The sequence below is a fragment of the Peromyscus californicus genome, unplaced genomic scaffold (assembly GCF_007827085.1).
Source record: "Peromyscus californicus insignis strain IS unplaced genomic scaffold, ASM782708v3 Scaffold_11__1_contigs__length_118956290, whole genome shotgun sequence".
Taxonomy (NCBI): Eukaryota; Metazoa; Chordata; class Mammalia; order Rodentia; family Cricetidae; genus Peromyscus; species Peromyscus californicus.
Window position 1 is genome coordinate 57,482,191 of NW_026294402.1, and position 21,700 is coordinate 57,503,890.

At 46.0% G+C, this 21,700-nt stretch overlaps 2 protein-coding genes across 2 annotated transcripts in view; one reads left to right on the forward strand and one right to left on the reverse strand.

Annotated features, from left to right (window-relative positions):
• Positions 1 to 639: 639 nt before the first annotated feature.
• Positions 640 to 17,190, forward strand: Calml4 (calmodulin like 4). The gene is made up of 5 exons (XM_052763394.1): positions 640 to 1,164; positions 1,244 to 1,274; positions 6,317 to 6,457; positions 10,097 to 10,285; positions 13,865 to 17,190. The coding sequence occupies exons 1-5, from the start codon at positions 1,162 to 1,164 to the stop codon at positions 13,960 to 13,962; spliced, it is 462 nt and encodes a 153-aa protein (XP_052619354.1). The 5' UTR covers positions 640 to 1,161; the 3' UTR covers positions 13,963 to 17,190.
• Pias1 (protein inhibitor of activated STAT 1) overlaps positions 16,751 to 21,700 on the reverse strand; it is a 122,430-nt gene continuing 117,480 nt past the window's right edge. The window contains exon 14 of the mRNA XM_052763382.1: positions 16,751 to 20,573. Coding sequence (XP_052619342.1) covers positions 20,280 to 20,573 — 294 coding nt within the window. The 3' untranslated portion in view covers positions 16,751 to 20,279. The remainder of the gene's footprint in view (positions 20,574 to 21,700) is intronic.

Below are 21,700 nucleotides of genomic sequence, written 5' to 3' on the forward strand. Positions count from 1 at the left end.
GTCCATGTGCCCTCATACAAGTTAGCAGGAGGCCACATACCCATGTGCCCTCAGAGTTAGCAGGAGGCCACATACCCATGTGCCCTCATACAAGTTAGCAGGAGGCCACATACCCATGTGCCCCCAGAGTTAGCAGGAGGCCACATACCCATGTGCCCTCATACAAGTTAGCAGGAGAGCCCTCTTCCTCTGGCACTTGCAGACTTCAGCAGCCCTGTTAGCTCCCTGTGCAGTGCACAACCTGGGTGACCACACACAATAGCCAACGACTGCGCCTGCCTGGATTAGATGCCTTGCAGGCAAGCCAGCCACCAGGTGTGGATGAGGAAAGGAGACTTCCAGACCCGTGTGAGGACCTAGTCATGTCCAGGGCTTAATGGCAGTTCTGGGAGCCACCCATATTCCAGTCTCTCAGGGGGAAGGGAAGCAGCACAGAGAAATTCAGAGTCAGCGCTAATCCAGGAAGGGGTGAGGAGCAGGAGAAGAGTTAGAGGAGCTTCCTGCCTGGGAAAGTCACTGAGAGGCCAAACTCCAAGGCTCCTGAGCAGCTCCAGCAGCCACCACCATCCCCAGCCCCCACCCCCGGGAGGTAGAATTGGCAGTGTGCTGGTCATTGGGTCCCTGCAGCCTATAATTATGGCATCATGTATCTGGTGAGGAAACAGGCAGAAGAGAGGAGGGATTCGGGTCCCAGCTGAAAACAATGTCTTCAGTGTGTCCCCAGCTGCAGTGTGTCCCCAAGGCTGTGTATGAAGTCTCAGAGCCGGGCTCCTTTGGATTGCCTCTTCTGGAGAAAGTGTGTGTGGTGTTTGGCTCCAGCAAGGGTCCCAAGACATGCTCAGGCCAGGCCAGAGTCAGCCCCACTCAGGGCCCCTTTCCAGAATCTTGGCTCCCAGGGACATTGGCATTTTTCCTGGGGCTGCAGAGCCTCAGCCTCCAGTGGCAAGGACCTCCAGGAGAGTCTGTAATGGTTTCCTCACAGTCAACGTCAGGATGGGGGGGCATCACTGCTCAGAGAGGGCTGGAATCTGACCCTCATGGCATTGGGCCCAGTCTCCATGGCAGCAGAGGATTTATTACCAGGCCTCCACCCAGCCTGGTGGACTTTCGACTCCAAGCCAGAGGAAAGAGAACCAAACACGGAACAAGGGGTGCCTGAAGATGGTGAGTGAGGGGCTTTGCCGGAAGTAGGTGAGAAGGTCCCTGCTGGAGCCCCCTCCTAATTGTTCTTTCTCTGCTGCAGGCCAAGTTCCTTTCCCAGGACCAAATTAATGGTAGGTTGGGTTTGTTCTTTAATTGGGAACTCCCCACAAATGTGTGTCTCATTAGGCAGTTTGCTTTGCTGGGTTCTGTTGGTAGGAAGGCAGGCCTGATGGGTGGAGAGCTGGCCCACCCACAGGCTTGGGGCCCAGTGCTGTGGGCCGGCTGGCTATCTGGTTGGGGGTGACTCCGAAGATGGCCTTGCTGACTTCCTGGGGCTTATTATATGTCAATGTGACTTTAAAGCTGGGTCACAGACGAGAGATTGCTCCTCAGAGCCAGAGAGTGGGTCTGGGTGGGAAGCTGGTGAGAGCTGGAGAGAGAACATTAACATAGGAGCTGAAGGCCCTAGACAAAGGGGTGGGGCTTTGTAGTCAGTGCAGATGGGGAACAGAATCCAGGGCTACACCCTCGGCAGGATATTTCCTTCTCTTTCTTTTTTCTTTCTTCTTTTTGTTTTGTTTTGTTTGTTTTTGTTTTTCGAGACAGGTTTTCTCTGTGTAGCCTTAGCTACACTGGAACTCACTCTGTAGACCAGGGCTGGCCTGGAACTCACAGAGATCCACCTGCCTCTGCCTCCCAAGTGCTGGGATTAAAGGAATGCACCACCACCGCCCGGCTGGCAGGATATTCCTTTATGAGCCGTAGTCTCTGTAAAACTAGGGCTTCAGCTGACACCGCCCGCCCAACTCAGTGTGAGCACCTTGTTCTTAAGTTTCCTGCAGAGGAGAGGTCTGTTTCCCCAAGACCAGAAAGGCTGAATTGGGTTACACAGGACTTGGCCAAGACCTGGCCAGGGGTCTGGTGGCTGAGTACCTGGCAAAAATGGCCAGAGCCCTGCCTGGGACATTCAGGGGACAAGCAGCTTCCCCTGAGGCTGTGCCCCTAAACCTACCCCAACAGAGGATGGAAACAGCCCCACTATGTACTTCTCATTGCTGCTGAAATGACACCTGGTCAGTGAGATAAAACTGCAGGTGCACAGGGTCCAGGCAGCTCTGATGCAGGACAGTGGCCAGAAGGCCACAGACTTGGCTTCTGGTTACTCCAGCAAGGATCCCAGAAGCATAAGTGCCCAGAGCTTGGTCTAGAAGAGGGGGTGGCAGGGATGTGACTTAATAGGTCCAAGTGGGTACCTTCTCCTAGAATCCTTAACTCCCTATCCCCCAAACCTATGCCAAGGCCAGAGGGGACAGATGAGGGGACTTTAAAGCACTGAGCCTAGCCTACATTTAGGGCTAGGAGCTGGCAAGATGACTCAGCAGTTCAGAATTTGTACTGCTCTTGCAGAGGACCCAAGTTTGGTTCCCAGCACACGTACAAGGGCTGCTCACAACCACCTCTAACTCCAGCTCCCAGGGCATCAGACACTTCTTGTCTCCATGGGCACCTACCTGGATGCATGCATACACACAATGAAAAATAAAGTCTTTAAAGGTGGACCTAAGCTAGAGGCCACCTCCAGCCTCAGAAGTCACCCTACCATGCCAGGATGGAAGACTCACTGTTCCTCTCTATGGCTTTTGAAACTACTAGAAAGGAAGAAAGCAGATTCTCTTTGTATCCCAGTGTCTGATACCAAGAAGGTGGCCTTTTAATATTTATCAATTGGATAGGGGTGGGGGAGGAATGGGGCCGCTGGAGGCTGCTGCCTGGCCATTCACCTCGGAGCATTGGTTTTCTCATCGGAGAGAGAGGGACAATCATGCCACCTTATGGGGCTGCCGTGAGCTAGGGACAAAGGAGAGAACAGCATCACGTGCTGGGCACTGGGTGTGAGGATACTTCTAGGAATTTTATAAGCTGATATTAAAATCAGGTATTATTAAACAGAGAAGGTACAAACTATGTTCAGTCTGTGTGGAAAGCTAAGAAGACAGCCTTGCTGCAATCAGGACCATGAAAGACTTGAAAGAAGTTCCAGTTTAGGAGCTGGGGATGTAACTCAGTTAGCATACATGGGGACCTGGGTTCAATCCCTAACACCACACAAACTAGATATGATGGTGTTTCCCTGTAATCCCAGCATTCAGGAGGCAAAGGCAGGAGGATCAGAAGTTCAAGGCTAACCTAGGCCACATGAGACTCAAGAAAGCAAGAGGTTTCAGTTTAGTGAATATAATTTATACCATGGTGAGGAACAGTTTACTAGAGGACCATTACTGGATTTAATGGAAATATAATCTCAATTCACTGGGAAAAGAATTGCATTATTTTGTTAAATCGAAGCTGCAGGTTAACTATGAATACAAGAGTGGGCAAAATTCACTTGTAATGTTGAGTTGGTTAGACAGAATTTATTCTATTTATTTATTTAGTTTTGTTTTTTTGAGACAGGGTTTCTCTGGGTAGCCTTGGCTGTCCTGGAACTTGCTCTATAGATCAGGCTGGCCTCAGACTCAGAGATCTGTCTGATTCTGCCTCCCAAGTGCTGGGATTAAAGGTGTGTACCACTACCTCCAGGCTAGATAGAATTTATAAGGGAGAACATTGTATATTTTATTATGTGTGAATTGCGCACTGCACATCTTTAATACCTGTAAGGTGCATGGTAAACGTACGAATGTGTTAGCACAGCTGTTAACCATTTCCATACACGGGCCTTCTGTGGGAAGGGAGGAGGCCTGGAGAAGGTCTTTTTCTTATTTGGAGTATTTGCATATCTCTAGGGATTTTTAACTCAATGCATTTACCTCAACTTATTCTTTACTTCAGCAAGTGTCCTTTTTCTGTGCCAGCCCTGCCCTGTGCCAGCCCTGCCCTAGTTGTTAAAATTTCAGCAGTGAGCAAAAGATAAAAACCCCCAATTCTTGGAGTCACAATCAAGGGGAGTGAAAGACAGAATGGAAAGCAGTAAAAGATGGGTGGCTAGATTGAGAGATGGAGATGTGTGTGCAGGGGATGTGTGTGTAGGGGACTGAAGGGGCAGGCTCCTCAGGGCAGCCAGGGCTCCCTGTAACACCGGTATCTTGTTATCTTCTTCTAGCACAGTGAGATAAGACTTCGAGTATCTAGGACCCACAAAGCCCTGTGATGCAGGACAGTGTCCAGGAGGCTCCAGAGGTGGCTTCTGGTTACCCAGGCAGGGATCCCAGAGATGTAAAGGACCAGAGTTTGGTCTAGAAGAGAGATGGTGGGGTGGGGAGCTGGAGGGATGGCTCAGTGGTTAAGAGCATCTGAGTTAGGTTCCCAGCATCCACACTGGGTGGCTCACACCCACCTGTAACTCCAGCTCCAGGGAATCTGGCTGTGCAGGTTTGAAGAGGACTGGGTTTGGCGAGATGGTTCAGTGGGTAAGGGTACTTACTGTCAAGCCTGACAATCAGTTCCACCCTCCCCCATCCCTACCCCACAAGATGAAAGAAGAGAACCGACTCCCTCACAAGATACCCTCTGACCCCCACACATAGACACTAAATAAACAAATAAAATGTGTTAACATATTTAAGAAATGAAAGAAAAGGTGGATCTGTTGAGGCTGGAAGAGAAAACAGTTTGTTCAGAGGCTGGCCTCTGTTTAATCCTTACCCTAGGCCCCGGTTACCAACATTGGGGAATGTGGTGTGCCTGTCTGGACAGCCAGCAAATCCTGGGCCCCTCTCACAGGCTTCAGCCTCCTTCTTTGGAAAATAGAAGGGATTAGGGGATTAGGGGAGCTCACTCCGCAGAATCTCCATCTGCAGAGCCGCGATCTTTCCCAAGCTCCCAGGTGGCTTGGCTTCGCCTCCAGGGGCTGCTGGGAAGAGCCTGGACAGCTCTGCCAGCTGTACACCTGCGGCAGCAGGAGGAGGAGGCTGCTGCACAGGGAAGGAAGGACTGCAGGGAGAGCTGTGGGGCCACTGCTGATGTTCTGGGCACACTCCATGGCAGTTCCGTGGTCAGGCCCAGGACCTGCCAGAGGAGGACTTGAGAGTTCAGGAGTTAGGGCCTGGGGCTGGACATGTGATAGGAAGTATCACATGCAGCTGTGACAGTAATAAATCCCTATCTAGGAGAGCATCATGGAACCACTTGCTTCTGGAGGCGTCAGCAGGCAGAGGCAGGACAGTTGCATCAATTTTGCCAAGGTCCCTGCAAGTCTGGCAGCCTTACCCAGCTCTCTTCTTCCTGGGTAGCCCTGGAAACAGCTTTTGAGTGGCATCTTAAGAACAGAGAAGGAAAGAGGGGGCATCCTGGCCAGATAAACCACAGGATACCCTGTTAAGTTTGGATTTCAGATCAACACTCTTTTTGAGTCTAGTACAGCACATGTAAAATTTGATATATGCTTGGTATGTGCTTATACTAAAAATGAATTCAGTGGGGGCTGGAGAGACAGTCCTTCCAGAGCACCTGTGTGGGGAGGCTTACAATCACCTGTAATTCCAGCTCCAGGGCATCCAACCTTCTGGCCTCTTTGGCACCTACACACATGTGGCATTCACTCAGAGTCACACACATACAAATAAGTGAGAACAATATAAATATACTGTCAACTATTCGTCTTTCTCAGAATTCTATTTAACTTGGTGGTTTTCTATTTTTATTACGTTTATTTATGTCCTGTGTGTGTGAGTGTACGTGTACTGTGGATGTCAGGGGACAACTGGCAGGAGCTGCTTCTCTCCTTATACCACGAGGATTCTGTGGATCAAATTCAGGTCGTCAGGCTTGGCAGCGAAAACTTTTACCAGCTGAGCTGCCTTGTGGGCCCTTTCTTTTGTTTCGCTTTTGAGACGATATCTCATACAGCCTAGACTGCCCTCTGACTACTGCACAGTGAGGGAGAACTTTGGACTCTCGATTCTCCTGCCTTCCCCTCCCAAGTGCTGGGATTACAGGCATGCACCATCACACTCCATTTTTATGGGGTTCTAGAAATGAGGGAGGGCAAAAGGGAAGAGACCTGGGAGGAGGGGGGAACTCAATGTTATGGTATCTGCACAACATGTGCAAGGTCCCAGTTCATCCCCAGCATGCGGTGGAGGGGGGCAAAGGAGAAAGGAATGAAGAGAAGAAGAGGAGCATGGGTCGTGGAGTGACCACCTCTACTGACTTCCTTGCCCGATCTGTACAGAGTACAAAGAATGCTTCTCCCTGTATGACAAGCAGCAAAGAGGGAAGATTAAGGCCACAGATCTTCTGGTGTCCATGAGGTGCCTGGGGGCCAGCCCCACGCCTGGGGAAGTGCAGCGGCACCTGCAGACTCATGGGATTGGTGAGTGGACCGTCCAGGTGGGCTTGTGAAGGGCCCAGCTGGGAGAAGCAGATGGTGGTGGTGGAGAAAGCTCAGAAGTCTGAGGTGCTGGTGGTAATGTGCCTCACCAGGACTGAACTGTAGAGGTAGCTGGCCATGTATACAGTGTTTCATTCCCAAAGGGGACCCTGGTCTGATGTCCCACCAAGTCTGTCACAGCCCCTAGGAAAGCACACTAACACTGGTCCCAGTGGCTTTTCCCCCGTTTGCTTTTATTTTGAGATAGGGTCTCATGTAGCCCAGGCTGATCTTGAACTCACCTCGTGCTAGCTCAGGGTGATACTGAGTTCCTGATCCTCCTGCCTCCACCTCCCGAATGCTGGGCTTACAGATGTGTGTTACCACACTCAGCTCCTATATTTATGGGGGAAATAGCCTTTTGCAGAGAGTTTGGCATATGCTTAGTGAAACAGCCCAGCTGTAACAAAGGCCCATAAGTGCCGCCCTCAAGGACCTTCTCCGAGTCTGAAGAAGACTCTACAAGCAGCTAAGGATCTAATCTGAGGAATATGAATCTATGCACACACACCGTGCTCTTTCAGTCCATGTCTTTATTGTTCTAAGTAAACGTCTTTAAATCTACAGCTTCTTTTCAGCTTTTCATTCTTAGCTCCTCTCTTGCCTGACTATCCTATACATTTCTAATCAGAGATTCCTTGCAATCCTGAGAAAAGTTTCAAAACCCTCAAGGTCACAGCACATTCCTAGAATAGACAGTAAGGAGCAGAGCCATTACCATGGTAGTGCAAGGTTTCAAGGTTTCAGGACCAAACAGGGAAGGCACAGCGCCCGGTGACAAACTTTGAGACATAGGTCAACTGTCAGCAGACTTGGCAAGCGAAAAACTGGCAGGCTTTTCTTAGGGCGTTTTGTGTTAGTAACCTTGGTAAGACACCTGCGACTCTGACCTTGTGTATAGCTGTAAAGTTTTAAACTTATGATCTATTTACAAAGGCCTTTAGTCTAGTTTGAACTTGCTCTGAGGTAAAAATAACCTAAAAGCGTGTAGTTTGTGTTAGACTGAGGAGAGATTATTATCTTCTGTGTTAGTCTGAGCAAAAGGAACAAAGCAGACTTTAAGTGTCTACAGTCTATGGGACAATGGATCTGGCTATGAAGCATATCCTAGTATATTTTTTATATATCGAAATTATACAGCTAAATGAAAAGCCATCTTCCTGACCACCCACATGTATATGTGATTGAGATGTAATCATGAGATTACATATATACATTGCATGAAGATGCATTGTAATGGGGAGATATCATAGTGTAATTGCACAAGAACTTTACAACAAGAAACAGCCAATTCATTCAAAAGGCAATAACTCCAACACACCTTGTGTGATGGCTTAGTCCTCTCCCAGAACCCTTGGTTCTGGTAGGTTGACCTTTTGAACACTAGTTGTCTCCTGCTGTATACTTCCATGGTCTTTTGCTACCAGCAGCTCTCAATACAGCTGTTTAAGTCTCCATGTTGTTACTGGGGAGCTGGCAATCCCACAAAAAAAAAGATCGACTACATTTGAGAAAGCTTGCTACATCTGGTGCCCAATTGTAAAAGTACCTTTCTTGTCAGGACCACCAGCTTGCAAATAACATATATTACTATTATTATTGTTATTATTTTTTAACTTTTTTATTTTATGTGCATTGGTGTGCATGTATCAGATCCCCTGACTGGAGTTACTAACAGTTGTGAGCTGCAATGTGGGTGCTGGGAATCGAACCTAGGTCTTCTGGAAGAACAGCCAATGCTCTTAACTGCTGAGCCATCTCTCCAGCCCCATGGAGATTTATTATTAATTATGAAAGCTTGGCCTTAGCTTAGGCTTTTTTCTAACTAGCTCTTATAATTTAATTAACATCTTTCTATTAATCTATGTTCTGTCACATGACATTACCTCTCTTCTCTTCCATCTTGCACCTCCTGTTTCCTCCCTGTGTCTGGCTGGTGACTCTACCTCTCTTCCTCCCAGAGTTCTCTCTCTTCCCTGAAGTCCCACCTATATCTCCTGCCTAGTTATTGGCCATTCAGCTTTTTATTATACCAATCACAGCAATACATCTTCACAGTGTACAAATATCCCACAACATTTCCTTCTTTTTGTCTAAATAAAAAGGAAAGGTTTTAACTTTAATACAGTAAACTATATATAATGAGAACAATTATCAGGTAAGAATTACATATTCCATTTCCAGCCCATTTGTATTTGGAATTTTGGAGAAAATAATCTATTGTCTATGCTATCTTGATGAGTCAAAAGTTTTTTTTGTTTTGTTTTGTTTTTTTGAGGCAGGGTTTCTCTGTGCAGCTTTGGAGCCTGTCCTGGAACTCTCTCTGTAGCCCAGGCTGGCCTCAAACTCACAGAGATCTGCCTGCTTCTGCCTCCTGAGTGCTGGGATTAAAGGCATGCACCACCACTGCCAGGCTGAATCCAAAGTTTTATACCTAAGCCATTTTCTATCATAACTTGTATTATCATCCTAAAAATATCTTTTAGACCTTAAAGCATTTTCTTAGATAAACAACTTAAGCTTTTATGTCTCTCAACTTGATGATTGTTCTTATTGTATATAGTTTTACTGTGTTAGAGTTAAAATCTTCCCTTTTTATGTAGATAAAAAGGGGGAAATGTTGTGGAATATTTGTACACTGTATGAAGATGTATTGCTGTGACTGGTGTAATAAAAAAAAAACCTGAATGGCCAATAGCTAGGCAGGAGAGAATAGGTGGGGCTTCCGGACAGAGAGAAAGAGGAAGTCAGAGGTATGAATCAAGGTGTGTGGGAAATGCCACCGGGATTCAGAATAAGTAAGAATAAGATTAAGAGGACAGGTAACTGAACTACATGATAGAACATAGATTAATAGAAAGATGTTAATTAAGTTGTAAGAGCTAGTTAGAAAAAAAGCCTAGGCTAAGGTCAAGCTTCATAATCAATAATAATCTCTGTGTTGTTATTTGCAGGTTGGCAGTCCCAATGAGAAAGTACTATTATATAGCTCCATCTGGTCCTATGCCATGATTCAATACTCTTGAGTTTCTGTTGTCATCTTAGCAAGCAAGATTGGGGGAGGGATTAATAAGCATAGTGTCCTAGGTTGTTTTGTGTTGTTTTTTCTGTTGCTATAAAATACCCTGACCAAAGCAACTTAATGATGGAAGGGTTTATTTTAGCTCATGTATCAGGTAAAGTCCATCATGGCTTGAAGCACCTGATCACATAGTAAGAAGAAGGTAGCAATGAATGTGTGCATGCTAGGACTCAGCCCGCTTCTCCACTCTGATATAATTGGGAATGGTGCCATCTATAATGGACTTGTCTTTCACATCAACTAACATAATCAGGATGGTCCCCACAGGTATGCCCACAAGCCTTTCAGTAAGGTTCTAGGTTCTGTCAAGTTGACATCAACACTATCACACATTGTTACTGAAGACTGTTGGCAGGGTGAAAAGGAGACTTTCCATCCTGGGGTCAGGAGAGCTCTGTCCCCCTTACCATGACCAGTGTCTTGAGAACTAGGTAGCCTTGGGGCTGGCTCTGACAGCCAGCCAGTTTCCTCCAGTTCACTGTGCTGTTTGGGGTTTCTAGACAAACATGGAGAGCTGGATTTCTCCACCTTCCTGACCATTATGCACACGCAAATCAAACAAGAAGATCCAAAGAAAGAAATCCTTTTGGCCATGCTGATGGCAGACAAGGAGAAGAAAGGTTACATCATGGCATCGGAGTTGCGGTCGAAACTCATGAAACTGGGAGAGAAGCTCACCCACAAAGAAGGTAACAGCCTGGCCAACTTGACTCTGAACCGTCTGGGGAGGGTTAGGGAATCTTCGGGAGGACAATGCTGTGTCCACCACCCAAGGCCGTGCAGATGGCCAATTGATGAATGGCCCAGAAGCTTGTAAGCACAAGTCAAGCTGGCTGAAGGCTGGACCGGGGCTCCAGGCAGAACCAGAGGGGACAGGCATAAGTGGGCCAGAGTAGAGGGTCAGCCCAGAGACAGCCCAGTTGGGGTCCTAGGAACGGTGGTGGCTATTTTCATGTGAACAGTTGGGGCGTCTGTCATTGAGGGTCTTGATGTGACTCCCGATGGCTAGGGATGCAGCCAAACAGAATCCTGGGCTTACTTTAAACATTCTAAGTGTTTTGTTTTGTTTAAAGAACTTTACTGTGTGGTTATCAAATATCAACTTTGTATGTGATATTCTGTCATAATGTCAAAAGGCCATGACGGGGGCTAGGAAGATAGCTTCATAGGTAGTTTGCCCCACAAGTATGAGAACCTGAGTTTGGGTCCTGGGGACCTGTGTAAAAAAAGCTGGACGAGTGTGTGTGGCTGCCTGTAATTCCAGAACTCACTCAGGAGGCAGAGACAGGATGCCAGGAGAAGCTAGCTAGCTAGACTAGTCTGAACTGTGGGCTCCAGGTTCAAGGAGACTCTGCCTCAGACAAAGGCGGAGGGCCATAGAGGAAGCTACCAGATGTCAACCTCATGCATCCACAGGTGTGCTGCACACACACGTGTGCCTCCACACGAATGAACAGGCATACCCATGTGCACACAAGCGCCACACATTGAAAGCTATGACACAGGACACACTGGCGACACCAGTGGCCCTTCAATTGATAGAAAGGGCCAACTGAGTGAGGGGCTCTTGAGTGGAGCTGAAGCAGAATGCAGGGTCCTTCATTCCCAGGGCCATCCTCTTACCTTAGCTGGTTCTCATGTGGCCACTGATGGTGTTTCCAAATTGAGAGGCCATTGTGCTCCTGCCCCCAGCAGCCCTAGGAGCTGGGGGAATGAGAGCTTTTCAGAGAAAAACTAGCTAAAGAAACCTGCCCTGGCCACAGATCAGGAGATAGTCTTGCCTATTACATTCCTTGCTTCCGAGCAGGATAAGGCATGGGGATTCTGAGAAAGCTCTAGGTACATGCGTGGGCTATTTACAGCCTTTCCAGCCTGACAGCACTGTTGGCAGCCCTGGTGCTGACACAGCTGTGGACCACGGCCTGCCCCTAACCTTCATCACTGATCTCCACAGCCAGGCTTTTTAGGTTGGCTGGCCAGCTCAAGGGCTTAGCTTAGGCACAGTGGGTTGAAAAGGACCCAATACCCACAACTTTTGGTCAGAATACAACTAACCAGTAAAAAGGTTTCAGGTTGTGATTTGAATTTGAATTTGAATCTGGGCCCTTCCTTTAGGGAGCCCTGGAATGTGACAGACATCCCTGGGGTCCTCTAAGAGCTAGCATTCTATGGACCAGCCTGCTCAGATTTTATCTGCACTCATGAAGGTCCTGAGCAAAGCCTTTAGACACAGTGCCTGGCAGGTAGATTTGTCTCCCAGTTCCTCTCAGTTGGCAGCTTTAACTGCAACTGTTTTTCATGTGAAGGGGAAAATGGCCTGCCCTTACCTCGGATTCCCATGACACTGCTGGTGGAGTGTTCTCTGAGGTGGTTAGTGATGTCTACAGTGACAGGCCCCTAGACTCCCCTCACGTGTTAACCAGCACAACACACTGAGAAGGAGCTGATGGAGACTCATCTCCCTCTTGGCTGCAGTGAAACACAAGACACCAAAAGTAGTAACTATTTCTTCTGGGGATTTGGAAGAAATGGTCTGTTCTTTTCGGAAGCATCCTGAGCATGTGTAGCACCCTCACCAGCTATCACCTGGCTGTGGAGTGCTGCCCCCTTCTGGTCAGCACTGGGCTGCGGCGTGCTGCCCTCTTCTGGTCTGTCACTGATGATGGAGCTGATCCTTGCTTGGCCTGTCCAACTGACTGGACGTTAGAAGCTTTTCCATGAAATACGATGCATCTGTCTCCTCAGGCTCAGAGCACCTATGGGTTTGAAAAGAGAGAACTACATTCTATCTATCATCTACCTATGTATCTATGTACATATCTATTTATCCGTCATGTACGTATGTATGTATGTATGTATGTATGTATGTATGTATGTATGTATCTATCTATCTATCTATCTATCTATCTATCTATCTATCTATCTACCTACCTACCTACCTACCTACCTGACAGGACCTCACTATATAAATCAGGCCAGCCTTAAACTCAGAGATCCACGTCTCTGCCTTCAGAGTTTTGTGATTAAAGGTGTACACCACGATATCTGGCTAAATTAATATCTTTTTCAAAAGCAATGCTATTTTTAGAAAGATCGCATTTGGCAGGCATGGTGGCACAGGCCTTTAATCTGAGCACTTGAGGCAGAGGCAGGCTGAGCTCTGCTGAGTTCCAGCCTGCCAGCCTGGTCTGCACAGTAAGTTCTAGGTAGTGATACCATCTCAAAACAAACAAACAAAAACCTGGTAGAATTTCAGAGAATCCATGTGGCGTGAGTTAAATAAAATGGAAAAAAAACCATCTTGTGTATGTACCAGTGTGAGGGTATGTCATATATGCAGAGGTACCCGAGGAGGGCAGAAGAGGGCATCAGATCCCCTGGGACTGGAGTTAAAGGCAGTTGTGAGCCACCTACGTGTCTACTGGGAATGAAATTAGGGTCCTCTCAAGAGCAGTTTTAACTGCTGAGCCATCTTTCCAGCCCCTGAACAATGCAGTTTGATGCTTTGAACTTCAGATGCAGTTGGATTTTTTTGCATGTACATTGACAAGATGCATTTCAAATTAAGCTAGGGATCCAACTCAAACCCAAGGTGCACATAAGCCAAGTGCTCTTGTCACCCAGCGTTCTGCAGTGAGGTGATGATGACAGAGAGCTTGTTACTCTGTCTTCTGTTGGCAGGAGGGCAGTGAAGGGAGAGGTGGGCTTATCTGGAGGAGAGGGGCAGGAGTGAGCTTGGATCAGTGTGGCTGTGTTTGGAGCTGGGGATGATGCCTGTGTGACTGGAAGGTTGCAAGGGTAGGCTGTAACGTAAAACATCCATGCTAAAGGTTTCTTGAAAGACAGACACAGAGGTCAAATGTTTCTTTAAGAGTTCCGTGATGGCTGCTGAGTCTGCTGACCTGAGTTTGATCTCTGGAACCCACATGGTAGGAGAGAGCTCCCACAAGTTGTCCTCTGACCTCCACACATGTGGCATGGACAATAACCCCCACTCCCAATAAATAAATAAATGTTAAAATTAAAATCAAGTACAAGGCAGTCTCAGTGACTGAATCCTCACCAGTATACTCTGCTATATGCTGGTCCCTGCAGAGAGTGGGAAAGTTGAACCAAGTGGTCTCTGGGGGCCTTGGAAGCAGGTTATCTTTCCTTTTATGGTTTGTGGCCCAGTCCATGGGAAAAGTCCATCAGGTTCTTAGGGAAGACTTCTGGGAACCCCTAACCTCAGCAAACCCGGATTGAAACATTAATGTGATTTATTGCAGTGGATGATCTTTTCAAGGAAGCAGGCATCGAACCAAACGGCCAAGTGAAATATGACACATTTATCCAAAGGATCACCCTTCCTGTGCAAGACTACTGAGGGAGCTGAGATCCAGGGAGCAGAGTATGAGAGCTCCAGGGCCTGACAACCCAAACTGATTAATTTTTTTAAAGGGAAATCGAAGATGGCAAACATGACGATAAGACCACGCGGCACAACTGCTGCAGGGGCTAAGTACCAATAAATGATGCAGCCATGGTATGACGCGCCTGTAATGAGAGGTCTGTACTGAGTTTAGTACTAACGTTAGTCTAGCTCCTTGCAGCATGCAAGGGCCTATGATTTGAAGTCAGGTCTGTGTGCCAGTGCTGGCGCTGCAGCTTCATTACCCTTACCTTGGGTAGACCATTGTGCTTCTCAAAGCCTTGGGATCTCAGAGGATGAAGATCATGACTTGAAAATGATTGGCAACTTGAGAGCATGTGCAACTGGCATTTCCATGGTAGTGTTTCTCCAAAAGAACAGTCTGCCAGAAGACCAGCCTGCTTTTGGGTACAAGAACCACCTTCGGCATTTCCAAGATAAGGCTAGGGTCGGCTGGGAACCGGCAATGAGCAAAGTGCATGCACACGCATGCATATACAGAGAGCAATGAGGACACACACACACACACACACACACACACACACACACACACACACACACACACACAAGGCAACAAGCACTGTGCACATAAACACAGAGCAACAAGCACAAAGCATGGGCACACAGACACACCATTTCTTACAGCTCTACAATCCCACTGACAAATCTCCATTTTCAGTTTACCAGCAGGATGCTCTTTCATAAACAGGTATAAAGTGGAAACACACATTAGAGTGAGTGCTAAGTGTAGGATCAGTGGAGTAGTGGGAAGTGATCCAACTTTATATTCCACACCAAAGGAAGTGGGAGGCCTGGCCCCTTCAGAGGCCTTGCAGAGTTAAGCAGGTCTCTGATGCTCCTGGAACAATGTGCTGAAGCTCTGTCCTGGCCATTATTAGGTTCCAGGAATTAGGATGGTCTGCTCAAGTGATCTGGGATCACTTCAAGTGACATTAAGCCACTTTCTTGGGACTAACAGAATAAGGGGATGTACCAGGCCGTGTCCAGAATCTGAGAGGCCCTGAAATCAGGAGCAGGAAGCAGTGGCTCACCCAAAAGTACCCCTGGGACACACCAACATGGGCGGGTAGAGCTCTTCAACAGGAGGCCCTTCATTCCTGTGTTAGGACGGGCTGTGGCTTTGTTCCTTAGCGAAAGCACAAAGATGTATCAAATCACGGGTGTCTCTTGGGAAGTTTGACCAGAAACACATCTTTTACTAAGGGCTAGGCTCTGGGAACACTCCAGGGGACCAAACAGTGTCAGTCTTGATTCAGCTACCTCACATACACTGTATAGCTCAGACCAAACAGAAGATCTGAGAAAGGAAGGCCTCATTTTCCTGAGAGTAGATACTATGTGTTCCCTGAGAAGCTTGATTATAGGTAACCTGGCAGATTCCTTTAATACAAAAAATAGGCTAGATAATCGTGGCATATCTCTTCAAAGAGGACTTTGGTTTGTGGCTAACATGATATACAAAGCAAAAGTCTGGGAAACATAAAAATAAAAAATGAAGAATTCTGGGCTGTTCTAGGGAGCCTGAAAGAAGCCAGAGCAATCGAGAGCAACACACGGTAAAAATCTTCATGACTCCCACAGCAAGTCCTCCTGGGGGAGGCTAGCGCTCCAAAGAGAAGGCTGTATTCCCTGCCAGATGGGAAGGTTCCAGACCCAACACCTCTGACCCCAGCCATGGACTCAGAAGCACACCTGTTGTTCACCAGTCTATAATACCAAAGACCTGACAGGTGCTCTGTGCTGATGCTGTATATGGGACAGGGTGAGGATATAGTCTGGACCCTTATAGAAGAGGTTCTTCCCAATGTGTTCTGATGTCTGTCAGCAACTGTTCTTTTTTTTAAAGATAGGGTCTCGTGGATCCCAAATTTACCTCGAATTTGTGGAGGATGCCCTTGAACTTCTGGTCCTCCTGCCTCCACCTCCTGAATGCTGAGGTAACAGGCGTGCACTGCTATGCCTCTTCTATTTGCTGCTGGGGACTGAGTCCAGTGCTTCTTCACACATGCTGGGCGAGTACTCTGCCAAATACCTCCAGCCTTCTGGTATAGCCCCCACCCCCACTCTGGCTTTTTTGGAGGCTGGGTTTCAATGTAGACAGGGTCTATGTAGCCCAGGCTGGCCTCGAACCCACAGAGATCTGTCTGCCTTTGCCTCCCAAGTGTTGGGATTAAAGGTGTGCACCACCATATCCTGCCCGCGGTCTAGTTTTAAAGCATGTTTTCTGAATCTTATTTGGCTGAGTGGAATCTCCAGTACTGCTTGCAAAGAGCACTTGGCTAATGGGCTGTCTGCATAACCTGGGCTGACCTTCCCCACTACTGCTCTCTAGTCATGGTGGCAAAGTGAGCTCAAACTCCTCAAGTCCGATTTACACAGCACCATCAGGAAAGGCTGTGGCTTCAGGGTCCCCACTTGTGCATTCCTCCAATTCCAACAGGTTTACCTAGCACCAGGTTTGCTCACTATAAATACTGGAGGGCCCAGGTGTTTGGACAGCCGATAGACAACAGATACCTTTAACATTTAAGGTGCTGTGGTTCAGTGTAGAGCTGGCTGTATTCTAGTAAGGAAAGACCTCAAAGCATGATGTGGAGATAGCAGTTACTTGTCATGCTTGGAAACCTCTGACTGACAGGGTCCTGGGAGCACACTGCACCAGCACTTTTCTCGTGGGACTCTGCCCTTATAGACCCAGCAGGAGTAGTTTACAGAACACAAATTAACTGAAGGCTTTTCTTTTATTACATCTAAAGAGCTCTACATAAACAGGTAACATTCAATAAGGAAACAACTTTTCTCCAATGCATGTAATAAATATTTTCACTTGGTACTTTTATACAAACTGACATTGGTCTACTATACATTTTTAAAAGCCATTTTACTGGTTTGGCATGCGGTATGGAAATTCTAAGAGAGAAAGTTTTAAGGCAATGAATCACAGATTTAAGTTCATGGAATTTATGGTAACTTTTATCTATTTATATACATTTCCCCTTTGTTAATAAAACAACAGCAGCACACTCTGGGACCACCAGCTATTCTCCCTCCTTCTTTGAAATCTATGCTTTGTATTTAATTAAAAAACAAAACACAGAATGCAATGTGTATCCATAAAACAAAGTTCTTACCAAAATAAATTCAAATGTGCTTTTTACGAGTCCTGAAGATCCTGAAAGTTTTATGTATTTAAAATTCAAATTGCTTTAAAAACTAGGTTCTTTCTACATTAAATCATTTACAATTGGGGTATATTTTCATTCAGTTTCACACACTTGTCCTCAAAGGAAAACTGGCCAAAACACTCCCCACGTTTTTTCAAATCACTTAAGGGATTCTTTAAGTCAGTAATGTAGATGTGTAATACCTAAATTAGCAATGGGAAAACTTTAATACTCAAAATGAATTGGTCAACCAAGTATGCATGGTTAAGTTTCATATTAGAAAATGTGTCCAGTAATGCCCACGTAGTAAATAAAAAGCCACCTCCACCCTGCTAGTTGATTAGCTACTTTACTGATGATGTGTGCCACAGATAGACAGGGGCACACACACGTACTGTACAGAGGAATGTGTACATGCTAGTAAGAAAGACTAAGGAGGGGTTCCTGTCAACTTGCTGAAGGATGCTGAGAACGAACGACATCTGTCCACAGCCTATCAAGGTTGGCAGGGTTGCGGGGTGAAAGCGGGCTCAGGAAAACGACAGAAAAGAGATGGAGTGACCATGCGCTTTTTCTTGTAAATGTAGGAGAGAAAGTAGTGCATGACTAATCATTATTAAAGATTGGGAAAGTCTCTGAACTTAACCACATGCAATGTTTTAGAAAGTCAACAGCTGAAGAAATGAACTCCTTCCTTACTACATGGAATGAACTAAAATACACAGTCAACTGATGGTTCGCTCTCCCATGGGGACATGACAAAGCCACAGGACCTAGGTTTCTCCCTGTTACTCACTCTCCCTTAGGTTGGTACAATGCAGGACGCAGAAGGAAAGCAACCCCTCCACCACTGGGCTCAAGAATGCAGAGGGCGGGGTTTCAACTGGATCGTTCCAGTTCGTAATTCAGCATCAGACACAAAAACTGCTGATCAGAATCCTAAAACCACTAACAAGTTAAAAAAAAAATCCAAGAACAAGGAAAACTACTCATTTTATCTCAGATAGTTGAAATAATAAAAATATGCTTTCTATTGCAATGTTAACAGAAACACCCACAATTTTAGTGATTCCTACTCTAGCCCCAATTTAGACACAAATTAAGACCTTATGTGAAACGAGCCTAAATTAATACAGTAATGAGAAAATCGAACGTGTACTCACCACACCAGAGGAATTTAACAACGTAACCATTTCTGGTTTGAACTGACAACAAATGCCTTGTTTTATTGCAGATTGTTTTGTGACTCTAACAGCCGTTTCTGTGTGGAACACCCATGCGCAGGGGAAGACGATGTTACTCACACATACTTGTTTATAAATACATATATACACACACACATATACATATCAACACCAACTTTTCTCAAAATTCAAGTTGACAGTTTAGTAGCAGAGACGCTATAAAAAACAGATAACATTTTTAGTTGCCACTCTGTCATGTGAACCATTTACTTTATCATACAACTGAAGATACAGTCATCTTGACTTCTACCTGGATTAATATAGGTCCTTCTGTTACTGATGCAAGGTTTAAAAACAAGTTTACTACACACAAAGGGGGGTCCTTCAACTCTGAGAACACGAAGTGGTAACATAAAATGCCAGTCTGGGAACTGGTGATGGTGTGCCCCTTCTCTGCTGAGAAACCTGCGCCCTCCATCAGCTGCCATCCATTTGCCTTCCACCGTTAAGAGCACTGCGTCCTCTCTGATGACTCTCAAGTATAAGAAGCACTTTTTCCTTCCTTTGACCCTTAATCATCTTCTGAAGAAATTGTAATATATTTACATAGTCTGCTATTGAGAGTAGATAAAACCCAATGATTCTTGAATTTAAAAAAAGGCTTCCTATGTCATGCTTGTCATTAAAAGGTGAGTAAAAAATAAACAAGGCTAAGAAAGGAAGTATACTCAGAACCAGAGAAACAAAATAACTAAGGTTATTTCTGAGTTTCAACTGTTGATCAAATAGATTTGCTACAGATCCACATGTGGGCTGCACTGTACTGTCAACTTTAGGAGAACTGAATTCTTTCTTTTTTGAGGTGGAATAATGTCCTCTGCCAGCTGCACACAGCACCCCATGGGGCTTCTAGGGCTCTTTCATATCCCACTTTGGTATGAAGATTCTCAAGGAAACTTGCTACCCTGTGGCCAAAATGCAGGTACTCACAGACTTGGCTTACATACAAAATACTGGCAATTCAGATTCAGAATCAACCCAAGTGTATCATGGTTCACAGGCCTGCCCTCAGACTAATTATCCAGGCAGCTTTTGCTCCAGCACTTCTAGGAAACACACTCCTAGGGGGTACTCAGCAGATCACGGAAGACCTGTGAGGAGAACATGCATCGGGAGAGCTGAGAAGGATGCTCACGTGAGCATTCAAGACCTCTGAAGCACTCTGAAAGAAGCAGGCAACTGATATTAACTAAATGCCAACCCAGGAGGAGAGGGGACAGTGATGACAGAATAGTACACACAGGAACACACTGAAAACACACACCCCCACGAGCTATGTCCTGAAAACAAAGGGAATGAGTGGGACAGGTGAGATTCATAACTTAAGGCTGGTAAAATCCACGCATACACAAACAGAATCCAAGTCTGATGCTTTTAAAAAATGGAAATCAAAACTATCCCAACCCCCTCCCCATAACAAAGCCCACAATTTAAAACTTCATACATGCAATTCTGTTTCTGTTATTGCAAGTAAGATAATGCCATTGAAGTAAAATAAAACCCAAACCATAGGACAAACGGTGAAAAGTCTTCAGAATCCAGAAAAAATGAACTGAAGGAGGTTTGTGGGTGCTTGTTTTTTCTTTTCTTTCTTTCCTTCCTTTTTTTTTTTTTTTTTAAACAAGTGTTTTATCAGACAGGCAGTCTTAGATTTATATACAAAAGTAAAACTGAAAATATAGTTTTGTTCTCTGTACATTTCTTTTAATTTTTTTTCCCTAAAAACAGGGAAAAAAAACCACGCTTGTGTACTTTTCTAAACAGGATAAGGTAAAACAGCACAGAGTTCTCTTCTGCCAAGTCATTTAATGTGGGACAGGGTGGGAGCAGCAGGATGAGGGCGTCAGTCCAACGAGATAATGTCTGGGATTATGCCAAAGATGGACGCTGTGTCCGCGCTGCTCCTGCTGGCCACACCATGGCCATGGCTCTCCCTCAGACTGTTGGAAGACACAAGGCTGCTGTTGCTGCCACTACTGCTTCCGTTGGTGGCTGGCAAAGAAGTGCTTCCTCCAGCACTTAGCTGATCAAGAAACATCTGCGAGGAGGTATACGGGAAAAAGCGGGAGGAGTGCAGGAGGTCCTGGTCATCTGAGACCGCTGCTGCGGCTGCGGCAAGCAGGGAGGTGTTGTAATGCTAGGAGGGACCAGAGACAAAACACTCGCGTTACAATCAGATGCACCTCGGTACTCTTCTCAGCAGAGCAAGTCCCAAGTTAGCATATCCCGAGTGTCTGGCTCCTCAAATGACAACACATTCTGCAGGAAAATGACTGCTCACTGATACTGAGAGCGCTTTGGCATGGTATCTGAAACTGGAATAACATTTTTGATTGTGTTGTGTGTGTGTTTTGGTTTGTACTGCATGCAGTTCTTAAAACTCTATTTCTGAGATGTTCAGAAGCAGCAGAAGGAGGGCCCTCTCCTCAGATACACCTCGCATTCCCACTGACAAGTTCATCCTGAGAACTGCAGCATGAAGCAGCTCAGCTGCTACCGTGCTCAGCCTGAGGCTGGCTCTGTGCAGCCCACGGCTGCTTTTAGCACTGCAGGCACCAGGCAGTGTCTGTGCACACAAGCGTGTCTGAGCTGGAAAAGGCAGGGAGAATTTGCTGTAAAAATAAGCAATGTCCCACTCGTGTGGGCGCTTCCAGAGTCGGGTGTGTGGGGCTGCAAGTGTCTCAGTCAGGGACTGCGGCTGAGTGGCTGTGAAGGCTGAGGACATTATCTCTGTACTACTGTGGGGCTTTACCATCACTCTATGCTTAGGTTACTCTACATTTATCTTTTAAAAAAAATCCCAATGCTCATCTTTTCTTTAATTAAGTACAGTTATATAACAATTTTACTTTGTTTTTAAACTTTTTCATTTTTTAAAGATTTTATAACATGTATTAATTATACACAATAATGGGTTTCACATGTATAAAATGTCTTTTGACCATAATCACTCCCTCCTACCTTCTCCTAGTCCTCTATCCCTCTAGCTGATCCCTCCTCTTCTCCACACTCTACTTCCAATGTGTATGTGTCCCAGTGTTATTTACAGAGCATGGACAACTTACCAGTGGCTAACCACTGAGGAAAAAAATGTCTCCCCCACTAAACATTAACTGCCTATAGATCTTCAGAGAGGCTGGGGCTCCCTAAGCCCTTCCAACTACTTTATTCTTTATAATAACACTTACAACATGAATAGACCGTATAGCTGTGCAAAAACATTCTTTCATCATCTCTATACCCTATGAGATCTAATTATGTATT

Coding starts and splice junctions, on each gene's coding strand:
- Calml4 (XM_052763394.1), top strand. Junction 6,458..10,096: donor CCTGCAGACTCATGGGATTG/GTGAGTGGACCG, acceptor TGGGGTTTCTAG/ACAAACATGGAGAGCTGGAT. Junction 10,286..13,864: donor GAAGCTCACCCACAAAGAAG/GTAACAGCCTGG, acceptor GATTTATTGCAG/TGGATGATCTTTTCAAGGAA.